This window comes from Leuciscus leuciscus, assembly GCF_965113295.1.
Source record: "Leuciscus leuciscus genome assembly, chromosome: 1".
Classification (NCBI taxonomy): domain Eukaryota; kingdom Metazoa; phylum Chordata; class Actinopteri; order Cypriniformes; family Leuciscidae; genus Leuciscus; species Leuciscus leuciscus.
Genome location: NC_138725.1, coordinates 72,971,198 through 72,993,660, shown reverse-complemented (window position 1 = coordinate 72,993,660; position 22,463 = coordinate 72,971,198). Strand labels below are relative to the sequence as shown.

Here is a 22,463-nt window from a genome sequence, read left to right as displayed (position 1 = left end):
ATCAGTGAGTTGTTAGGTGTCAAACTTGAAGTGGCGCTGCACAGACCGATCGGTGTATGACATCAAATTACTTCTCGTGGTAATTTGATTCATACACTGAATCATACACTGATCGGTCTGTGCAGTGCAGCTTCAAGTCAAACACACAGCTGTTGAATCAAGGACAGCTGCAGACGGATCAGTCTGATCAGTCTGATTCACAAATGAATTATTCAGTGTGAATTATGAACCAATTCTGCAGGTTCATTGAATCAGTTTGTTCGTGAATCGGACATGACTATTGTCGGGGCATGTGTCAATTTCAGCTCGAAATAACAAACAATAAGTTTTTATGAAATGTAATGGAGTAAAAAGTATTATATTATGTTTTGGAATGTAGTGAAGTAAAAGTAAACGCTCTCCAACATTTCAAACGTTCAACATTTCAAAGTTGCTCTTCTGATGACAGGATAAATTTAAGGGGTAGGGGGTAATCGCATTTGAATGCAAGCTCGCTTTTCACTTTCGCTTTTTTAATTCTCGATCACGTGTACTCGGTCTATAAGAAGCATTTTACAAGATTAGAAATTTGTCGATGACGCTCAGGTTCTGGTGTGCATCAAAACCTCCGCAAATTCCTCTTTATTTGAAAGCATATCCAATCATCATAGAGAAGCTGAGCTTCCATGACAAATATATAGTTTTAAATAATGAATGAACATTCAGATTTTTTTTTATATATTAAAAAATATAGATTTGTTTTATGCAAATAATGTGCATACTGCTCTCATAGACTCCTAGTGAAACAAAGCACTAAAGAACTAAAGAAGCATCTTTTGTCCACCACAGAAACAATGGCAAATTCTCTCCCATATATACACAGAAGACAGGAGGATTGTTACTGCTCACATACTTGTCCAGAGTCACGGGTCCGGGGTGATTGTAGATCAGATCCAGCTCTCTCAGGTGTGAAGGGCTTGAACTCAGAGCTGATGCCAGAGCAGCACGACCTTCCTCTGTCACCATACAGCCAGATAACCTACAACATCAAGTGTTCATGTTAGTGTGCTTCATTTTTACAGATAATATACAAAGGATGCAAAGCATATGGTCTGTGGAACACATCAAATGAAACTATTATTTTTCATTAAAACAGAAATGGCAGAAATAAGGTCAATCTAGTTAGTAATAAGTGAAGCTGGTAATGTTGTTTGTTGAGTTGTTCAATCCTCCTCTGCTGAGATCTCCACAGATTTAATGTATTTTTATCTTCAGCTGATTTCATCTAAGTTTCTCTCTCTTTTCTGTTCTTGTTTCTCTTTCCTTTGTTGATTCTGCTGGTTAATAGCAGGTGTTTATCATTAATGCTCAATCATCACTTAATTATCCCACTAACTTCAGCACTGCTTCAAAGGTACTTTAACACTCAGTAGTGTGCACACACGAACACTAGGCAGTGTTAATTTAACATGGGCATTTTGCTGTGTCCTTTATGTTTTATGCAAACAGTCATTTATGTTTGACCGACAAATATGAATCACATTCAGATTATCAATTTGTTAATGTTAAAACTATGTAATCCTAATGGATGGAAATTTTATATGCAATTAAAATACATAAATGTAGACAATTGTTTTTTTTAATGTAGTTCCTCCTAAAAGGACATCACTTAATTGTTCTGATATTAATATGCCACTGGATATTAATTAGCACCTAAGAGAGGAAACCCAAGGTCTAGCTAGGACCAAGGAACAGGACCGGAGCACACAAAGTTTTAAATAATTTATTATTGGTACAAAACGACTAACGTTTCGACGCCCATGCGTCTTCTTCAGAGTCAAATAATTAATGGCAACAATGTACAGATTTTAAAGAATCAAAAATTCAAATCATTGGCCACAGGCCTAGATGGGTGTGGTACATCAATTAATCAATCAATACAAGCAATCAGGTGTAGACCCAAGAAAAAAAGAAATAATATATATATATATATATATATATATATATATATATATATATATATATATATTATTATATATTATTATTATAATTATATATATATATATATATATATATATATATATATATATATATATATATATATACACACACACACACACACACACACATATACATACACACACACATATATACATATACACATACATAATAATAAAAAAAAAAATATATATATATATATATATATATATATATATATATATAAAATAGAATAATAATAAAAAAAAAAAAAAAATATATATATATATATATATATATATATATATATATATATATATATATATATATATATACACTGCTCAAAAAAATTAAAGGAACACTTTGAAAACACATCAGATCTCAATGGGGAAAAATATCATGCTGGATATCTATACTAATATGGACTGGGTAATGTGTTATGAACGAAAGGATGCCACATCGTTTGATGGAAATGAAAATGATCAACCTACAGAGGATTGAATTCAAAGACACCCCCGAAATCTAAGTGAAAAAATGATGCAGCAGGCTTGTCAATTTTGCTGAAATTTCATTGCAGCAACTCAAAATGGTACTCAGTAGTTTGTATGGCCCCCACGTGCTTGTATGCATGCCTGACAACGTCGGGGCATGCTCCTAATGAGACGACGGATGGTGTCCTGGGGTATTTCCTCCCAGATCTGGACCAGCGCATCACTGAGCTCCTGGACAGTCTGAGGTGCAACCAGGTGATGTCAGATGGACCGAAACACAATGTCCCAGAGGTGTTCTATTGGATGTAGGTCAGGTGAGCGTGGTGGCCCTTCAATGGTATCATTCCTTCATCCTCCAGGAACTGCCTGCATGCTCTCGCCACATGAGGCCGGGCATTGTTGTGCACCAGGAGGAACCCAGGACCCACTGCACCAGCATAAGGTCTGACAATGGATCCAAGGATTTCATCCCGATACCTAATGGCAGTCTGGGTGCCATTGTCTAGCCTGCAGAGGTCTGTGCGTCCCTCCATGGATATGCCTCCTCAGACCATCACTGACCCACCACCAAACCGGTCATGCTGAACGATGTTACAGGCAGCATAACATTCTCCACGGCTTCTCCAGACCCTTTCCTGTCTGTCACGTGCTCAGGGTGAACCTGCTCTCATTTGTGAAAACCACAGGTCACCAGTGGCGGACCTGCCAATTCTGGTGTTCAATGGAAAATGCCAATCGAGCTCCCTGGTGCTGGGCAGTGAGCACAGGGCCCACTAGAGGACGTCGGGCCCTCAGGCCACCCTCATGAAGTCTGTTTCTGATTGTTTGGTCAGAGACATTCACACCAGTGGCCTGCTGGAGGTCATTTTGTAGGGCTCTGGCAGTGCTCATCATGTTCCTCCTCGCACAAAGGAGCAGATACCGGTCCTGCTGATGGGTTAAGGACCTTCTACGGCCCTGTCCAGCTCTCCTAGAGTAGCTGTCTGTCTTCCTGGAATCTCCTCCATGCTCTTGAGACTGTGCTGGGAGACACAGCAAACCTTCTGGCAATGGCACGTATAGATGAGCCATCCTGAAGGAGCTGGACTGCCTGCGCAACCTCTGTAGGGTCCAGGTATCGCCTCATGCTACCAGTAGTGACACTGACCCTAGCCAAATGCAAAACTGGTGAAAAACAGTCCAAAAAGATGAGTAGGGAAAAAATGTCAGTGGCCTCCACCTGTAAAACCATTCCTGTTTTGGGGGTTGTCTCACTGTTGCCCATCTAGTGCACCTGCTGTTAATGTCATTAACACTAAAGCAGCTGAAACTGATTACCAACCCCCTCTGTTACTTAACTGACCAGATCAATATCCCAGAAGTTTAACTGACTTGATGATATTCTCTGATTAAAAAGTGTTCCCTTTATTTTTTTGAGCAGTGTATATATATATATATATATATATATAAGGGATGGGCATGATTAATCGACGATCGATAATTGATCGTTAAGAATTTCGTCGATCACGTTTATTTGTTATCGATTAAACTAATGCAGGTTGCGTTGCGTAGTGTGTATTGAAGCAATGGAATTAATTTTAGCGCGGAGGTACCTGTGCATCCCGGCAACGTCAGTCCCCGGCTGCCCCGGCTTGACAGTCTCACCCCAAAACGTCATATACTGACGCGTCTTGACCATGCGTCAACATACGACGAAAAGGGTACCCCCATAACGTCCATGTGTGACGATTCGGGTTATGGGTAGGTTTAGGTATGCGTTATGGTACCGCTAGGAGGCGCTGTTGGTGCGCTTCTGTCTGCGTCTCATATTGACGTTAAAGGGGTACCCCTTTTCGTCGTATGTTGACGCATGGTCAAGACGCGTCAGTATATGACGTTTTGGGGTGAGACCGGGCTGCTCAGAGCGGGTGTTTTCGGCGGCTGGACTGGCTGTCACCAGGTTGCGGTCGCGTCTGATCCCAGATCATGTCAACATGCTTATCTTTCTCAACAGAAATCAGTAGACTGGTGCAGAAGTTCTATGGGAACTTCATGCGTTTTCTCAGATCGGATAGCTATCTGATTTATCAAAACGATTCCATTTACACCTGGTCACATAAATGTGTTTTTGCAAAACGGATATAAATCCGATCTTGAATTCCCGCGCTATATGCATATTTAAATTGTTGCACGTCATCGAATGCAACTGATATGAGCTGCATTTTATTGATCATCAGCGAAAATTTCTAAATCAAAGACCGCAACAAGATATTGCGGCAACAGCCCTGGTAAGATCATTTCGGTTCTTTACTTTTAATGAAGATGATTGTGTGTTGATGAATGACTTTCACTTTGATTTGCGATAGTTTGCACGTTAGCTTGATGAATATGCTCATCTGTGGTGATGCGTGTTGAAGTAGCGTCGTCATATCTGGATATAACATGACATATAGCCTATAACACGCTCTCACACGTTTATTTCTTATCATTTTTGGGATAAGTCAAATTTACATATGTGGTTTCAACAACCAGATGCATTTACTCTTGTCCAGTTTCGTCTGGAATGCGTCTCAGATATAAAGTATAAAGTGGTTTGAGCGATCGGATTTAAATCCGTCTCGAATGCGTTTCGGAGGGCATTTAGATTTGGTCTTTTCACGACCGGATAGCTATCCGATCACAGAAAACGGATGAAGTGGCCATGGGTCTCTGTTTAAGAACGCCGGCTCGCAGCTGCAGGTTCCGCTGGTTTAGAGCACCGCAGGAATCTTCAAGTCTACCGAACGTCCAGTTTCACTGCCACAAGTTGATCTTCTTGTAATAAAGATCTCATCGAGGACAAACAAACTGTATTTTTGTATTTTCATTGCATTTTTAATTTATAAAAAGTTAAAGAAATAATAAATTTCAATATAAAAATATTAATGATTAATCGATAGTCGATCGTTAATTCTCCCGACGATCGACTAATAAAATTTAATCGAATGCCCATCCCTAATATATATATATATATATATATATATATATATATATATATATATATATATATATATATATATATATATAAATGTCAAAATACACATACAGATCCGCTAGAAACATATACATGTGCCTCAAAATGTGAACTATAAAAAGCATGAGAGGCCCAGTTCCTCATTAAGACCATTAGGTTCCACTGTATTAAGATTGAAAATCCAGAACGCCTCTCTTTGAAGTAGGGACTTGACTATATCGCCACCTCGTTGGGAGGGTAGAATTTTTTCGATACCCCAAAATTTTAAGGACGCATTAGAGCCATGATTAGCTTGTACATAGTGTCTCGCAATTGCATAATCCATATTACGGTTCCGAATTGCTGCTTTGTGTTCTGCAATGCGTAATTTAAGGGGGCGTTTAGTCTGACCTACATACACCAGACCACATGGACATTTCAACATATAAATCACGTGGGTGGTATTACAATTAATAAAATAATTAATCTTGTATTTTTTACCTGACTGAGGATGGAAGAATTGCTTTGTATCATTTGAGTTAGAGCAATGAGTACAATGCCCACATCTATAGAAACCCAAAGGAGGAGCTGGCAACCACGTAGGTTTTAGTGGAGGGCTCATAGTCGTATGAACCAACCTATCTCTCAGTGAACGAGGACGCTTAAAAGAAATGCGCGGCGGTTCTGCGCATATATCTTTAAGAGCTGGATCGCTCTGCAAAATGTGCCAGTGTTTCTCAATAACGTGCTTTATTTCTCCGCCAATATGAGAAAAATCTGTGGAGAAGCAAAGTCTTTGCTTTGAGACGCGTTTGGTTTTAATCAAGAGATGTGATCGTTGCATCGATCTAGCTCGTTCATAGGCTGCGGAGATGTCGCTTTCAGTATAGCCCCTATTACGAAAGCGCTCTGTCATTTCTACTGCTCCGCGCTCAAAGTCGCCATCGCTACTACAATTTCTTCTAAGCCGTAAAAATTGGCCAATAGGAATATTTTTAATAAGTTGTTTCGGATGATGGCTATCTGCTCTGAGGAGAGTATTTCTGCTAAGAGGTTTACGATAGATTGATGTTTCTAAACCTCCTTGGGAATTTTTGTAAATAGTCAAATCCAAGAAATTAATATTTTCTATGGAGTGTTCTACTGTGAATCTCAAAAAGGATGTGGTAGAGTTAATATAAGCCATGAAGTTCTCCAATTCAAACAAAGTCCCCATCCAAATGAAAAAAACATCATCAATGTATCTCTTCCACAAAGGGATTTTAGGGAGGAATAGGTTGTTCACAGGGTTACCAATAAATTTAGCTTCCCATAAACCCATTAGGCATGCATACGACGGTGCAAAGCAACTCCCCATACTGACCCCACGCTTCTGTAGATAATAATGGCCCGCATATTGAAAATAGTTCATTGTTAAAATGACTTCCGACAATGTCAGTAAGAATTCATTGGGAGGAGCTATATCAGTGGCCCGTCTTTCAAGAAAGTGTAGTAACGCCTCAGTCCCTGCTTCATGAGGAATGCATGTATACAAACTTTGCACGTCACAGGTCACCAGCATAAAATCATGATCACATTCAAACGAATCCAAAAGTCTCAATATGTCAGATGTATCGCCTAGAAAAGATGGTAATTCACATACATGTTTTTTCAAAAAGAAGTCGAGGTATTGTGACAAAGGTTCTGTTAGACAACCAATACTAGACACAATGGGCCTGAGTGGTGGATCGATAAGGGATTTATGTATTTTGGGAAGTCCATAAAACACGGGACATACAGGATGTTTTACAGTTAAAAAATCTTTTTCTTTTTCAGTAATCCAAGCCCTATACAGTGCCTTCTCTAATAGCTGATCAATCTCCGCTTTATGATGTTCTAGGGGATTACGAGTTAATAGAGTATAACAATCTTTGTCATTAAGTTGGGACATAATACTCACGTTGTATTTATCAGTACTCATTACAACAATCGAACCCCCTTTATCAGCAGGGCGAATACGAATATCTGATCTCTTTTCTAGTTCATTCAAACTCTTTATTTCAAAATGTGACAAATTCATTCTCTTTTGGCGTGCTTTTTTGCATATCTTAGTGAACTCATTTTCTACTAGATTTTTGTATGTAGTAATAAAAGGGTTCAAATTAGAATAGGGAACAAAAATAGATTTCTTTCTGAAAGGTGTATTCTCTCTAGTAGGTGACTCTGTGCTATCAATGGTGGAGATTAACTGCACAGAATTACCCATAGTAGGCCTAGGTATACTAGGTTTAAGAGAGAAAAAATTCTTAAGTTGAAGTGATCGGAAAAATTTAAACGTATCTACCTTGAGTTTGAATGGGTTAACAGAATTGGTGGGGCAAAAAGATAAACCTTTACTTAGCACTTTCGTCTCTCCCTCGCTTAAGTTGAATCCCGAGATGTTAATCACAGTCTGTTCAGGTTGCGTGGGTTGCGTGGGGAGCGGCGCATTGGTCCTGCTGGATACGCTCTGCGACCTCTGCCTCCTCGACCCTCTCGAACCCCTCCTTGTCCGTTTAGACGGGGAGGCTTGGCGTTGGGAAAAAAATTCCTAGTACCATGTTGGCTCTCGGCATCACTGGTTTGCGGAGAATCCCATTCGCTGGCGGAAGTGGAGAGCCGGTTTCTGATGTTACGTTGACACGTAGGGCGGGGTTTACGAAGACGTCTTTGTTCGTCTGCCCAGTGATAAACTGATCCTTCTACATAATCCTTAGTGTCTCGCTCATTATGCCACTATGCCCCATATACTAGTGTTATAAGCTAATCTGTTTTTAGAGATAAAACTCTTTAAATTCGATTATCATGAAAACGCATCCCAGGGAACAATCGACTCGGTAACCATGTGTTAATTACCCCTTGGTTCATTTTCCACCGGAATTGTCCTTTAACTGCTGTTAATCATGGCTGCTGTGGAAACACATCCTTCAAACATTAATTCAATCAAGATATCAGCTTCTTACTCTAATTTGAAGAAACATGTAACAGGTCAATTTTGGATTTCTGCTTAATAATTGAACAATCTACAGGGCCTGGAATTTGTATTGCGTACAAAGTTATTAACTCCTGCAAGTGCCACGTTCATTACACGTGGATTTCCCACTACCATTTATTTACTTCAGCATATAAAGAGATGCGCGATCTGCACTGCCGCGTATCTCCCTCAAGCGTGACCTGCAACAGTGGGCGGCTCGTTGAATCTTGATGAGTTTAGTATATAGTACAGTGAAAAAGTGTGTTGGGGACATTCTAAATGTTTAATGTGGAAAAACACCTGATAAAGCTACAGCTTGTTAAAGGGCACCTATTATGCAAAATTCACTTTTACATGGTGTTTGAACATAAATGTGTGTTGGCAGTGTGTGTACACAACCACCCTATAATAATAGAAATCCACCCAGTGTTTTTTTTTTAATGCCCATAAATCATAAACACTGTCTCAGAACAAGCCGTTCTCAGATTCGGGACAGTGTGACATACTTTTGCACAGGCCCTGCCACGACTGTTGACTGACACTGCAGTTTTAGCATAGACCTGCCCTGAGTGAGCTAAACACAGTCCAACACTGTATCCACGCCAGAGCAGCTGTAGACAAGAATGTCTGCTAAAGCGATTGAGGTGTTTTTTTATAAGATGTAAGACTGAACATAGCAGTCTTCATTTACTCTCGTTGTTACTCGAGGATGGAGCTGTACCAACTGTTCGTGATCAAGCTTACAGTCTCCAGAACGATAGTGGTCACAGCAGTAATGGAAGGGAGAGACTTTATTACAGTTCATCTGAGTCGTTTTACGGATATTAAGTTCACCAGTTTATTAAGGACCCCCTGAAAAGGTGTGTATATATTTGTTTACTGTTAGTTGTAATGAGTGTTTTGTGTACTTCGCTGTGTATGTTGATGATAATGAAAGGGAGAGAGAGAGAGTTTATGGATAAGACTTTAATGCACACTTCTTATACTGTGTTTATTCAACTCTTACAGTGATTTTCTGGAGTAAAACTGACACTTCATCTTTTGTGTGATGTACAATAAACTTCATAAAACTCATCAGTATATTTTGGTCATCATTCAGACATGGTCTGCTACATCAGGCTTGCATTAATAGTGGATAAAAGCAGATGACAAATAAGTTATAACCGTAATTAAACTAAACTATACCTGTTCTATCTCCATACATCATATATTCTATGGCTCTGTGGGCATTATTGTCCGACTCCAGGTTGAAATGAACACCGCTACTGAGAGTTTCTGTTCGGATATTATCATTCTGTGAGATGAGATTGTCCTGACACTGAAGCAGGAGCTTGTGAGCTCTTGTATATTCATTCAAATGACTCAAATTCAAATAATAATCTCATAAGTAAAAACCCCTGACAATTTGAAAGTAAAGTTCAGCTCATGCGTTCACCTTGCAAAATTGGTTATATATAATAACTTGCTTTCCTCAAATGATCCCGTTTAAAAGTAGTGGTTCTTTATATAAAGTGTTTCTCTCTGAGCATCAGTGACTGTTTACAGGCTTTTGTGATAGTTGTGCATGAGTCTGTGGCTCTGTTTACAATTGACATTGACATGTGATCACCGTGATCTCATCAGGAAGATCGGATCATCAACCAATCAGAACATTTCACATTTGTCCACATCAAGAAGCTTCTGTATCCAGATAACTGATCAGATTTCTTTTCCCCATGCAATATTAAATTTGAGTCAGACACGAATGGTGCCAGTCACCTTTATGTGTAATGCGAGAGAAATGCTAGGGCTTCTTTAAAAAACGTATTCAATTGTAACTGGTAATTTTATTTATTTATTTATTTATTTATTTATTTTATTTTTTTGAGCTGAAAATCATTCCGATCACAAATTTGTTTACATGTGTCTTTTCAGTGCACTGATACACAGAAACAGACATATCTTAATGTTTTATTTAACTATGTCAGTATTACCTGTAACATTTATATTCTACATGTATATTTTACACAGAAGAGTTAAATACCTCAGTATGTTGAGTTGACAGTTTGGAGTCAGGAGCGCATCAAACAGCAGCTTCACTCCTGAATCCTGCAGTTTATTGTCACTCAGATCCAGATCTCTCAGGAGGGAGTTTGATGATTGTAGAGTTGAAGCCACAATTTCACAGCACTTATCAGTGAGATTACAGCCAGACAATCTAAATAGGGCAACAATAAATAATTCATAGCATAAAAACTATATATGTAGGTAGAAACTGATTGAGAGCATTGTGTGCATTGTCTTATGTTTCTGATAAGAAGCTGTTTGCATACAACATGAATGTAAATATTTGTATCCAATTGTGATGCTAAGTTCCCTATAAGTCAGTTATGTTCAACGTTAATCGTCTGTGATTGATGAATTGGGATCTCGCCTTAGAGCCCTATCACATTCAAGTGGTAAATGAACGAAACAATGCACGTTGGCTAGTGACCACATCCCCGCTTCTGGGTATATAAGGGTCTGTGTGCAATACTCACATCAAGATTTCACTTCGGAGCCGAGCAGACATTTGTTTCGCTCTGCTCTACAATCATCATTGTGGTCAATGGATCAAGAGGGAACCAGTTCCAGTGTTGGTGTGACGGAGTGTGCACGGCTTGTGCAAGAGGCTTTCCCCAAGACAAGCAGATCTATTGCCAAGACATGTGTACTTCTGCTGCTCCAGAGAGCCATGAGAACCGCATGTTCACTATGTATGTGTGCCTGGGTCTGCTTTGCCAGAATGGCTTAACGCTAGTGGACTATTCTTGTGTTTAGAATGTACTACTGATAAGACTTTTGAGGAAAGTCTGTGTACTCAGTGGCCCAAAAGCTGAACTCCGAACTCCGAGCTCGGAGCCCTCCCCCGGACAGCACGCCAAATATGCATTAAACTTTACCCCCTCAAATTGTATGTAAGTGTGAACTCGTGAAACACATGGGAGTGATACAGATACAAAGCAGGCGTCTATCAGCAATCCCTAATATATCCACTGATATACGGATCCGCTGATAGGTGCCTACTTTGAAACGCTCCGGTGTGTATCTGTGTAAGTGCTCGGTGAAGAGAAGAATCATACTGTGCATCTGTGTAAGCGCTTGGTAAATACAACATGTTTTGTACACAAATTAAAGTAGACATTTATCAGTTTCAAACACTTATCCGTAATTTGAGTCTCTTTCGCACTGATAAGAAAAAAAGCGAGCGTGTTAACTGATCAATGTGTAAGTCAAACCTCAGTATGTTGAGTTGACAGTTTGGACTCTTGAGTCCAGCACAGAGCAGCTTCAATCCTGAATCTTGCAGGTCATTGTTACTCAAGTCCAGCTCTCTCAGGGGGGAGTTTGATGATTGTAAAGCTGAAGCCACTATTTCACAGTGCTGATCAGTGAGTTTACAGTCTGCAAATCTGAAAACAGGGAGTACAATGATTAAAAGGCATGTTGGTGAGCTTGTGTCCCTAAAAGATTGCAACACTGTAAGCCTTTATTATGTAGCCGACCTTATATGTAAATACATCTTATATATGATTATGCAGATAATAAAAGGATACTGTGCAAACGTGCCACTGGAAATCGAAAAAATATTCTAAAATAGATAAATATATTTTTTTTACTAAATTTCTATTATGACAACTCTCATAAGATTTTTAGCATGGTAATGGATATGACAATGTTATTGTATTTGGTCGTGAATAGATCTGCTATGCTGCTGCTGTTGATTATTGCTGTTGTTGTAGATTTTTGCTGCTGCTGCAGTGCAAGTACAGGGACCTCCTACAGCCAATACAAACACATACGCTTCTGTGGCATATAAGGCATACTGCTGCTGCACAAATACACTAATACATTTTTAGTTTTCTAAATTTAACTTTGAGTTATCTTTTTACATTGACTCAGTTAAGTAGAATATTAAGTATTCAAATTTAGTTGAACTTAGAAAGTTTAGTTGGAATATCTCTATGAAATTAAGGTGAACTAATCAGTCCGTCACATTCGTTACGTCAGAACGACTGATCTCACCTGAGAGCCCAATCACCTTTGAGTGGTAACAGAACAAGCCAATGCACATTGTCTTTTTTTTTTTTTTTGGAGGTTAAATATCTCTAGCTGTGATTACATGGACTCTAATGATCCAATTGTAATCAAACTAGAAGCACAATCTAAACAAAAAAGTCACATGTAACCACAAAAATCAGAATGAATTGGCCAGATCTGATTAAAATTTATTTTGAATTGTAAGGGATAGTTTATTCCTTTTGTAATCTGATAGAGAGGGTGTGTAAACACTAGCCTGGCTAACGTCAGACCTCTTTCTCATTGAGACGTGGTCTGGGAACCACATGTTCATTTTCTCGTATTTGAGGCGTGGTTTACGAATGCCCAGAGCCGTTTATTGGGCGCTACGAATGTCTATCAAATGCGCCTGTACGTAGCTCATAGCCAATTGTTTCAATTATACCAGATGACGTATGTAGAGCAACAGAAATTCGACGAGGAAAAAGACGATGTCTGAAGAAGACTAAACTACTTAGAACACTATCTAAGGCTGCATCGAAAGGTAACTTTGCGTCTGCTGCCATGTTGGATCCATAGATATAAACAAACTGCTTCGGTGTGTCGCATAGACGTCGTCATCGTCTTGCTGCTCCCTCCCCATTCTGTGATTGGTTCCCTTTTTGAGGGGAGAATCTGGTCCATGGTGTCCAGGCTGCCTAGCAGCGTGAATAAAATTGCGCTGCGCTCAAGGCAGCATGGGAAACCCAGGCTATACAAAACTCAACTGCAATAATGTATATTTTATGCATATGAACACAAACCTAGATAATACTCATCACAATTTACAAAAGGGTCATTGACAAATACAATTTTTTTTTTTTTTTTTTTTAAACTGATGTAGGCCTACTGGATATTTTTGAGTCATGAACAATGTGTTTAAATGTGCTTACTGTTATTACCTTGTCAATTCATAATAAAAAAGCAATGTTTGCAGTTGTGCCACCCTGATTTTTGGGAATATTAAAATTGCTGGACAAACTTTTTTTTTTTTTTTTTTTTTATCTCAACAGCTTTACAACTACTGATATTAATCAAATTTGTTTACATGAAAGGTTTCAACCCTAAAATGATGCTATAGTATTTCGTTTTTAGTTTTCTTAATTATTAAGACACCATTTAAATAGTTTTCTTAGTCTGTTCTGACAGTTACACCACCTGACATGTTGGGGGTTTAGGATTACAAAACATAAAATAATATGTTTTTTAATATAATTATTATTTAAATGTGCTAAAATGAATTAAAACGAAATAGTTTTATAGAATAAAGTGATATGTGTCATAAATTGTTATCTTATCAACGACGTTATCTTAAAAGTTAATAATAGACTTGGCCACAAAAATATGCACGTCATGTCATTAGCCGCTTTCCGACCAAGTAGTTACAGGAACTTAGTTATAGGAACTGTCCACTTCTAAACAGTTCTATGAACTACTCTCCCCCAAACTCGGTTTTGTTGTTTGCGTTCGCACTGGCCAAGTGGCCATAGGAACTGGTAGGAGGGGTAAGGGAGTGACGCAAGCACGGTGACTTTTATTTTGACGGCGCGACGTAGGGGTGGGCGATATGGCAAAAATATCATATCACGATTTTTTTCAGGAAAATCACGATTCACGATTTTATCACGATTCTTTTTTATGTTGGTTTTACTATTTTGTGACTGAGCATTACAGCCAAACTAATGTCCATATTTTAAAAACAAAGCCTTAGGTAACAAAAAAAATAAAAAAAAATAAAAAAATGGCAGACAGGGGTGAAGATAAAAATATTTGTCATTATTTTCTTTGTTATTAAATATTAAGATCAAAGATACACATTACACATACACAACTTAATATACAAATTAAATAAACAGTGCTTTATGTTTTCAGCTACAGCAGGTGTATTTAACAGTGGCATTGAAGAAAGTAATTAAATGAACAAATATGAAAATAAAACAAAACAGACTTCACTGTATAAATTATACATTGATACTTATTAAAGCTACTATTAAAGTTATCAGTCAATAGCAGTGATTGATTTTCTCTTTGCATTTTGTTGTTTTATTAACATTAAAGGAATAGTTCTCCTAAAAATTCAAATTGTCATAATTTACTCTCTCAAGTTGTTTTAAACTCGAATAAGTTTCTTTCTTCTGTTGAAAATAAAAGTTATTTGGAAGAATGTGGGTAACCAAACAGTTGATCAGTACCCCAGTGACTTCCATAGTATATTTTTCTCCTATGGAAGTCAATGGGGACCAGCTACTTTTTGGATAGCCACATTCTTCAAAATATTAATATTAGAAAATATTAGAAGGAAATTAATACAGGTTTGGAACAACATTAGAGTGCGTAAATTATGAGATAATATTTAGTGGCAGCGTGTTTACTATTGCTACTGTCTCTTTAAGAGCTGCGCGCGACGCGTCTAATATACACGCATTTGACAAGCAGATTTTCTCTCAATTTTCTCAAGTTTGAGTTCACTTTAGACATAACCAACTTTGTTTATGTAAACCCTGTGTGTATTTGACAGTATTAGCACAATAAGACTCGAAAGATAACTTACTCCAGTATCCAGGCGCTGGTAGACAGGTTTTTAGTGCATGTGAGCTTCACATGTACGCGCTGAGAAACGCACACGTTAGAACAGCGCATCAGCACGCGAATTAAATGTTTAACCGACAAGGCATTAAAGCACATGCAAATTATGAACTTTTGTGAACTGCAGTGTCCCGTTCCGCTGCGCTAACATTTTATGTGAATATACGTCGCGTTGTTCAGTATGTTGGGACAGGCGCCAGAACAGATATAATGCACGATTCTACGATATTTCTTCAAAAGCAGATCGTGGAGACATTTTAATCGTCCACGATCAAAAATCGTCATATCGCACACCCCTAGGTCGCGACGGACCTTTATTTTGGCGGCGCTGAGAACGCCAGAGCAAACAATGCTCGCATTCTCTGTGTTTATTAGTTAGCGATCTGTCTAACATGTTATTAGATAGAACTGTTATAGAAAGTAGACAGTATATGAAAAAAAGTACAAATATAAGTACTGTATGTTCATATTTTCACACTTACAGAGCTTTTTTGCAGTTCCTCACAGCTGGTAACAGTCTCCTACTACCATCTTTTGATTTTATGTTGTATTTTTTAGGGTCTAACTCATCCATCACCTCCTCTGACATCAGGATCATGTTCGCCAAAGTTGAACATTGTGCAAGAGAAAGATTTTTTCTTTTTCTTTTAGAGTTTAAAAATGCCTGCATTTCTTTAACAACAGAATGATCCTTCATCTCAATCAAGCAGTGTGACAGATTCATCCATCTTTCAGGACTGACATTGTTTTTCTGACCTCGTTTGAGGTTTTGGATTATTTTCTTGATGCTCTCTGGGTTGTTCTCTGTGTGAATCAGCACATCCTGTAAGAGTCTCTGATTGGACTCCAGTGAGATGCCATGAAGGAATCGAAGGAAAAGATCCAGGTGTCCATTTTCACTCTTCAAGGCTTTATTCAGTGCTTCCTTCAGAAACACATCCAGAGGAACATTCTCACACTGAGTTCTGGACTTTCCTGTGAGGAACATTTTCAGAACTTCACTCTTCTTGTGTAAATAGCAGAAAAACACATACAGTGCTGCAAAAAACTCCTGAAAGCTCAGATGTACAAAGCTGTAAACCTTCCTATGATAAATCACAGATTCCTCCCTAAAGATCTCAGTGCAAATCCCAGAATACAGTGAGGCGTCAGTGACGTCTATGCCGCTCTCTCTCAGGTCCTCCTCATAGAACATCACATTGCCCTCCATCAACTGATTGAAAGCCAGTTCAGCAAGTTTCACAATCACGTCTCTGTTGGACTGAGGGAGTTTCTCTAGATCTCTCTCTTCATACTTCTGGTTCCTCATATGAGTTTGAATGAGGAGGAAGTGTATGTACATTTCAGTCAGAGTTTGAGGGATTTCTGCACTGATATCTTGTTTCAGGATGTTTTGAAGCACAGTGGCGGAGATCCAGCAGAAGACGGGTATGTGGCACATGATGTGGAGGCTTCTTGCTTTTCTGATGTGTAAGATGATTCTGCTGGCTTGATGCTCATCACTGATTCTCTTCCTGAAATATTCCTCCTTCTGAGGGTCATTGAATCCCTGAATTTCTGTCACTCGGTTGATGTAGTTAGATGGGATCTGATTGGCTGCTGCTGGTCTGGTGGTGATCCAGATGAGAGCAGAGGGAAGCAGATCTCCTTTCATGAGGTTTGACATCAACACACCCACTGATGAAGTCTCAGTCACATCAGAAACTTTCACACTGTCTGTAAACTTCAGTGTCAATCTGCTTTCATCCAGACCATCAAAGATCAACACAACTGTACAGTCATACATCTCTGAGTCCAGATCTTGAAGTTCAGGATGAAAGTCCAGCAGAAGTCTGTGAAGACTGTACTGATGATCTTTTATCAAGTTCAGCTCACGAAATGGAAGCACAAACATGAAATCTACATCCTGATTGGCTTTTCCCTCGGCCCAGTCCAAAATGAACTTCTGCACAGAGACGGTTTTTCCAATTCCAGCGATGCCTTTAGTAAGAACAGTCTTGATTTTATCTTTCTTCTCCTCATATCCAGGTTCAGGTGAAGGATCAAAGATGTCATTGCAGTTGATTGGAGTGTCTTGGAGTGTCTTGTAACTTTTCTCCATCTGTAGCACCTCATGTTCTTCATTCACTCCTTCACTCTCTCCCTCTATGATGTACAGCTGTGTGTAAATCCTGTTCAGGAGGGTCTGATTCTCTTGTAGTTTGATACCCTCAAAGACCCTCTCGTATCTGTTCTTCATGCTGGTTTTGTGCAGGTCTTTGACTCTCTGAAGATCATCATGCACTGGTTGGTGAGAATCGAGCTGCAGGGCTGCTTCTGTGTCATGATGACTGATGTGTTTCTGACAGGAGGATGTGCTGGTCTGACAGGACACATATCGGATCTGGTCAGATCTCTCACCACTGAAAAGACATTAAGATGAACAGAGAGACAAAACAAATAGGATAGATCTTTATAAAATTAGAGAAAATATTTTAAATGTCATATTGGAAAACATCTTATTTGGTTCTTATTTAATCTTATTTGAAAACATACAACATTTAGAAAGAAGTGTCCATTTAAGAGTTTAGCTTTTGTGGCTAATTTATGGTAACACTTTATTTTGTTGGCCCCCTTTAGATATTCTGTTGACTGTTAGTAACAATGTACCTACATGTCAACTATCAGTCATTATAGTATTAGTAGACTGTCTGCTTAATATCTGCTAACTTTATTTTGATGCTCCCCAACAGACATTCTACTGACTATAAGTAACTTTGCAAGTGTGTCAATTTATTCTACCGTAGGGCTGAACAAATATGGGCAGAACTCTTTACTGCCCTAGTACTTCAAAAAGCCTTTTAAAGTGTATACATTTGAATTAAACGTGGCACAATGGCCTTCATCATCACAGTATGCTAATGCCTATGTAGTGCAAGGGATTCATCAATATGCTGATTGAGGACTGTTGGGACACTCCAGGCACAGGATGGTTCTGTCGGGAGAGACAGAGTCGTTTGCACCTCAATGACACGTCTGTACCATTTGCTTCACAGGACATACAGAACTGTAGATGCTTTCAACTACATACAGTTTATTTACTAGTATGTTCTAATATGTAACTATGCCATGTTTGGTCTCATCTGACAGCTTATAAACTGAAATGAATGGTGGTGAACTTAATAGAGATATTAAAGTATCCTAATGTACAATCTAGGTACTATTGGTTAAATATGCATTGAGGAGAATATGTTAATGTTCTTCTCCCCCTCTTGATCACTACCCCTTTGCCTGATCTTTTGGTTTCCTGTCGGTCGGTTTGGTGTTGGTATTCCACTCATGTTTAACAATGCTTTGCTCAGGGTATAAGAAGGAAAGGTAACTGTTGATCTAGGAGAAAGACTTTAACCCCGCCACTCCCGCACACCGGTGCGTATCCTCATACTAGAAGAAAGGATTTTACGGCCTCTTCTGCACGACAGTGCATTATTTGTTACAACTAAGTTTCTAATACAGTATGTTGTTCCATTCTACTGTCTGTATATTTAAACATTTAACTTAATAAATAACTTTGCCTGCTTTAAAGGCTTTGAGAATATTTCCTTTTATCACTGATTATGTTGAAAGCTAAAGTGATTTTAACTTTCGTTATCTAAACGTTCAGGTTAAATCCTACGTTTTCCTATTAGTTCTAAGAAAGACCTTTACCTTTAAAGAATAAGAGGTTAAAGAATAACAACAACTTTAATGGAGTCAGATTAGTTATATTGGAGTCAGATAAATATTTGAATTATACACGTCATCCTTCAACTGCCTTTTGTTCAGATTATTGGTTCAAAATAGCAGCGTAAGCTTCCAGCCTTAAGGCCCGTACACACCGGGACGAATATCGGCGCGCGTTATTCGCCAGCGTTTTTCAACGCGTTTTTTGTGTTCACACCCAAGCGATTTTCGCTGACGATGAGCCGAGTGAACATGCAAATTCATTCCCTGACATTAGATGGCGCTTAATGTAAAACAGAAATACAATACCACTCCATAACAGTCTATACTCTGCAATACCACTCCATAACAGTTCTCTTTTAACAAGATTTGTGTAGTCGCTGTCGCGTTTGTCATATAGTTCTTTATTCCGACACCAACGAGACCAGCAGCTCTACATTCATCTTGCCTTGCATCTTCCTCGTCATTTCTTCCCGGCAGTGTCTGTCCATGGGCAGTGTAGACGCTACTTGGCGTATATCTTCTTCGCTGTTACGTATGTGTGCTCGGCAAGACCGTTTTGTGTTTGAGCGCCCCCAAGTTGTGTTTTACTGTAACTTTAGAAGCTCCAGACACGTGAGCAAAAGCGGCAAAAAAAAAAAAAGCTTTTACGCGTGGCGTTTTTCGCGTCGGTGTGCACACTCACATTGGCGCCCTTTGTTTAGTCACGAGGCGTTAAACGTCGGCGAATATCGCGCGCGAAATTCGTCCCGGTGTGTACGGGCCTTTACACTACCAACCTGAAAAGTATCCCTACCAGTCTACTAATATTCTAATGAGAGTTAGTTGACATGTAAGTGCAATATTACTATAGTCAACATAATTTCTAAAGCAGACCATCAAAATAAAATGTAACCCAATTTTGTGATCTTGAGCTTCTCAAGGTTCTGTTCTAAGACTAATATAGTTTCTTAAATACTGTAGATTAATGATGCACAGCAGGAATTTAAAGGCAAAAAAGAAAATGTTTTTATCAAAGGCCTTACTGAAAATTTCTTTAAAGTTGTCTCTTTTTTTTACATCATGATTATTATTACTGTGATGTACTTATTAAAAAAAAAAAAAAAAAAAAAAACATCAGTTGATTTATTATTTCAAGCTAAAGAACTAATGCAGAGATAATATATTGTAATCTTAATGTACAACTTTGGTTCTTATGTCCTACATGATTACACTCAGAGAGGGTCAAAGGGCACTTCTCAATTTCTGAATTCAGGGACTGAAATACAGAGTTGCACATGATACTCACACAGGGTCAGAGGTCACAGCAGGTCCATCACTGAGATTAGGCGGCAGAACAATGGAGTTGTTACTCTTCATAGAAACACAGCTAGATATCGGAGATGCTGCTCTCTTTCTCTTCTTGCTGATGAAAAAAGACATTATAAGACAAAAAGGCAGAAAAAGACATTCATATTTCAAATTGCTTCTTTAAAGTGTATCCGTATGCTCTATTAAATGAACAATGAACACTTAAATGAAGGCGGATTGCATCAATATTACGCCAAATCCTAAAAAAATAATCTGCAGTAAAAGTCCTATTGGTTGCATATTTTGATATGCTTGGTTGCATGGACCTTCAATAAATACATTTAAAAAAAATCATAATTTGTGTTTCGAAAATTGATACAAAAAAAACAAACATGTTTTATGTTTTCATTATTGGCAAATGTAAAGGCACTTTCACACCAAAAGTGAAATGAATAAGCCTCAGGTTGAAAGAAATGCAAAATCACGCCAGTATAGTAGAGGGTGCAATTAAAAAAAAGTTTTTAGTTATTCTGCCATTCTGGAATGAAGAAGAAGAGAAGAAAGCTCAACGCGCTTACCTTAGCAATAATATAATAATAAATAATATAAATAGTAATAAATAATAAATACAAAAACTGAAAATAAATAATTAAATAGATAAAAGATAAAATACATAAAGTATATTTGTGTAATTTAATATCTTTAATTATTGCAGGTTTACATAATATTCTGAGATTGCACTTCACCGTTTTTATTAATGTTGAGTGATACTGGATCTGTGAGATGAGTAAATGCCTGTTCACATTAGTCTAGAACTGGAATAAACCCAGCGCACACAACGCCTCTGCACATGATTTCTCTCAACATCAGGACAGACGAGCTGTCTGTCAATAAATGGAAAAACAAAACAACTTGCGTTACTTATTTGAAAAAGTAACTCAGATATTTTAAGTAATGAGTTACTTTACTAGTTATTTGAAAAAAGTAATCTGATTACGTAACTCAAGTTACTTGTAATGCATTACTCCCCAACACTGGATGTAACGATATATTCTTCAGCATCAGACGTTTTCAGATTCCACACATGTAATGGTGCGAACGTTAAAAATTATTTTAATATGCAAAACTGTTACCCAATCATAGCAGTGGATGTTTACTTTCAAGTTTTGAAAAAGTCTCTAAAAATCAGTACATCACATTGCAAGTGCTGTTATGCAGATGTTCTGTGCATTTGTTTCATCATTAATTAATTTATAATTAAATCCATAATTTCATGCATTCATCTATTTGAGGTACAATTTAAAATGTGAATGTGATATAAATTAATTTGTTGCTCTTTAAAACGTAAGGTGCAAGAATGCGTCACTTTAGTGGAAATGCCGAACTACTGCGTCGCCCCCCGATGGACTGATGATGAGCGACGCCGCACGAGGCTCTGCTAAGTTGCATTTAAGCTGAAAATCAGTGATTCTTATGTCAAAAGGACAGCAATTTTAAGTAAAACAAGGACTCAATGACCTCTTTTCATAAAAAGCAGCCAACAAGGTATTTGTTTCACTTGTTTAATGTATTGAAAGCATAATTTTGTATCTTGTTTTCTTAAAAAACTATGTATTGCTATGTATATCTGCTGATGTGTTTGTGCTATGTTCATTTATGAATATAGTTCTCACGGTGTAAACAAGACGAGCCTAAGAATTAAACACCCGTTTCAAGGAACCGGCCTGTGTCTGTGATGTTGTGTCACATACATAAGTCACCTGACACCTTTCTCTGATCATTAAATCACTTCACTGGGACTCAGTTCAGACAGTTTCAGACCCTCAGTGGGTGACTGGCATCTTTTCTTTTTGTTTTCTAAAGTGATTTACTTTTCAGAGAAAACCTCAGTGAGTGATTCACCATGTTTCATTCGATAATTTCACTTCCACTACTCACACAGGGTCAGAGGTCACAGCAGGTCCATCGCTGAGATCAGGCGGCAGACCAATGGAGATGTCACTCTTCATAGACACACAGCTGAACTCTGGAGATGCTGCTCTCTGAATGTGAACCGAAGCCTCCTCCTCACTCTCCTCACACACACTCATTCCACAGGCCGACTTCTCCTCCTCTCTCTCCTCACACACACTCATTTTACAGGTCGTCTTCTCCTTTCTTGCTCTCCTCATACACGCTCATCTTACAGGCAGACTTCTACTTCTCTTCCTGCTAGATGAGAGGTTATATTTCAGGCCTGTATGTAGAGGAACAGAACATACACTGAATTTTGACATGAAATTAAAATTAAAAATAAATCACTAAGTTTTACTAGATTATAGGGATGTAACGATATTATCAATTTCGTGGTATTGCGATAGCAAAAGTGTCTCGATATCATCGTGGTCACACAACTGTA

The 22,463-nt window shown here is 38.3% G+C and overlaps 2 protein-coding genes across 3 annotated transcripts in view; both read right to left on the bottom strand.

Moving 5' to 3' along the window:
- The window catches only part of LOC309509895 (uncharacterized protein), a 328,406-nt gene that overhangs the window by 104,152 nt on the left and 201,791 nt on the right, over nt 1-22,463 (bottom strand). For both annotated transcript variants that reach the window (XM_082184865.1, XM_082184866.1), the window contains exon 11: nt 10,434-10,607. In XM_082184865.1, the coding sequence (XP_082040991.1) occupies nt 10,434-10,607 (174 nt within the window). The remainder of the gene's footprint in view (nt 1-10,433; nt 10,608-22,463) is intronic.
- On the bottom strand, nt 13,721-22,296 carry LOC309476887 (protein NLRC3-like). Its single transcript, XM_082140032.1, has 4 exons — nt 22,004-22,296; nt 20,064-20,180; nt 15,519-17,475; nt 13,721-13,853 (listed from the first exon to the last, which is right to left on the bottom strand). The coding sequence occupies exons 1-3, from the start codon at nt 22,234-22,236 to the stop codon at nt 15,552-15,554; spliced, it is 2,274 nt and encodes a 757-aa protein (XP_081996158.1). The 5' UTR covers nt 22,237-22,296; the 3' UTR covers nt 13,721-13,853; nt 15,519-15,551.

What these genes read in the sequence shown, in the direction of transcription:
- LOC309476887 (XM_082140032.1), bottom strand. Translation starts at nt 22,236, where the DNA reads ATGAGGAGAGCAAGAAAGGAGAAGACGACCTGTAAAATGAGTGTGTGT. An exon ending in GCTGTGACCTCTGACCCTGT is followed by an intron (nt 20,181 to 22,003) that starts GTGAGTAGTGGA and finishes TTTTTTCATCAG; the next exon opens with CAAGAAGAGAAAGAGAGCAG. An exon ending in GCTGTGACCTCTGACCCTGT is followed by an intron (nt 17,476 to 20,063) that starts GTGAGTATCATG and finishes ATGTCTTTTCAG; the next exon opens with TGGTGAGAGATCTGACCAGA.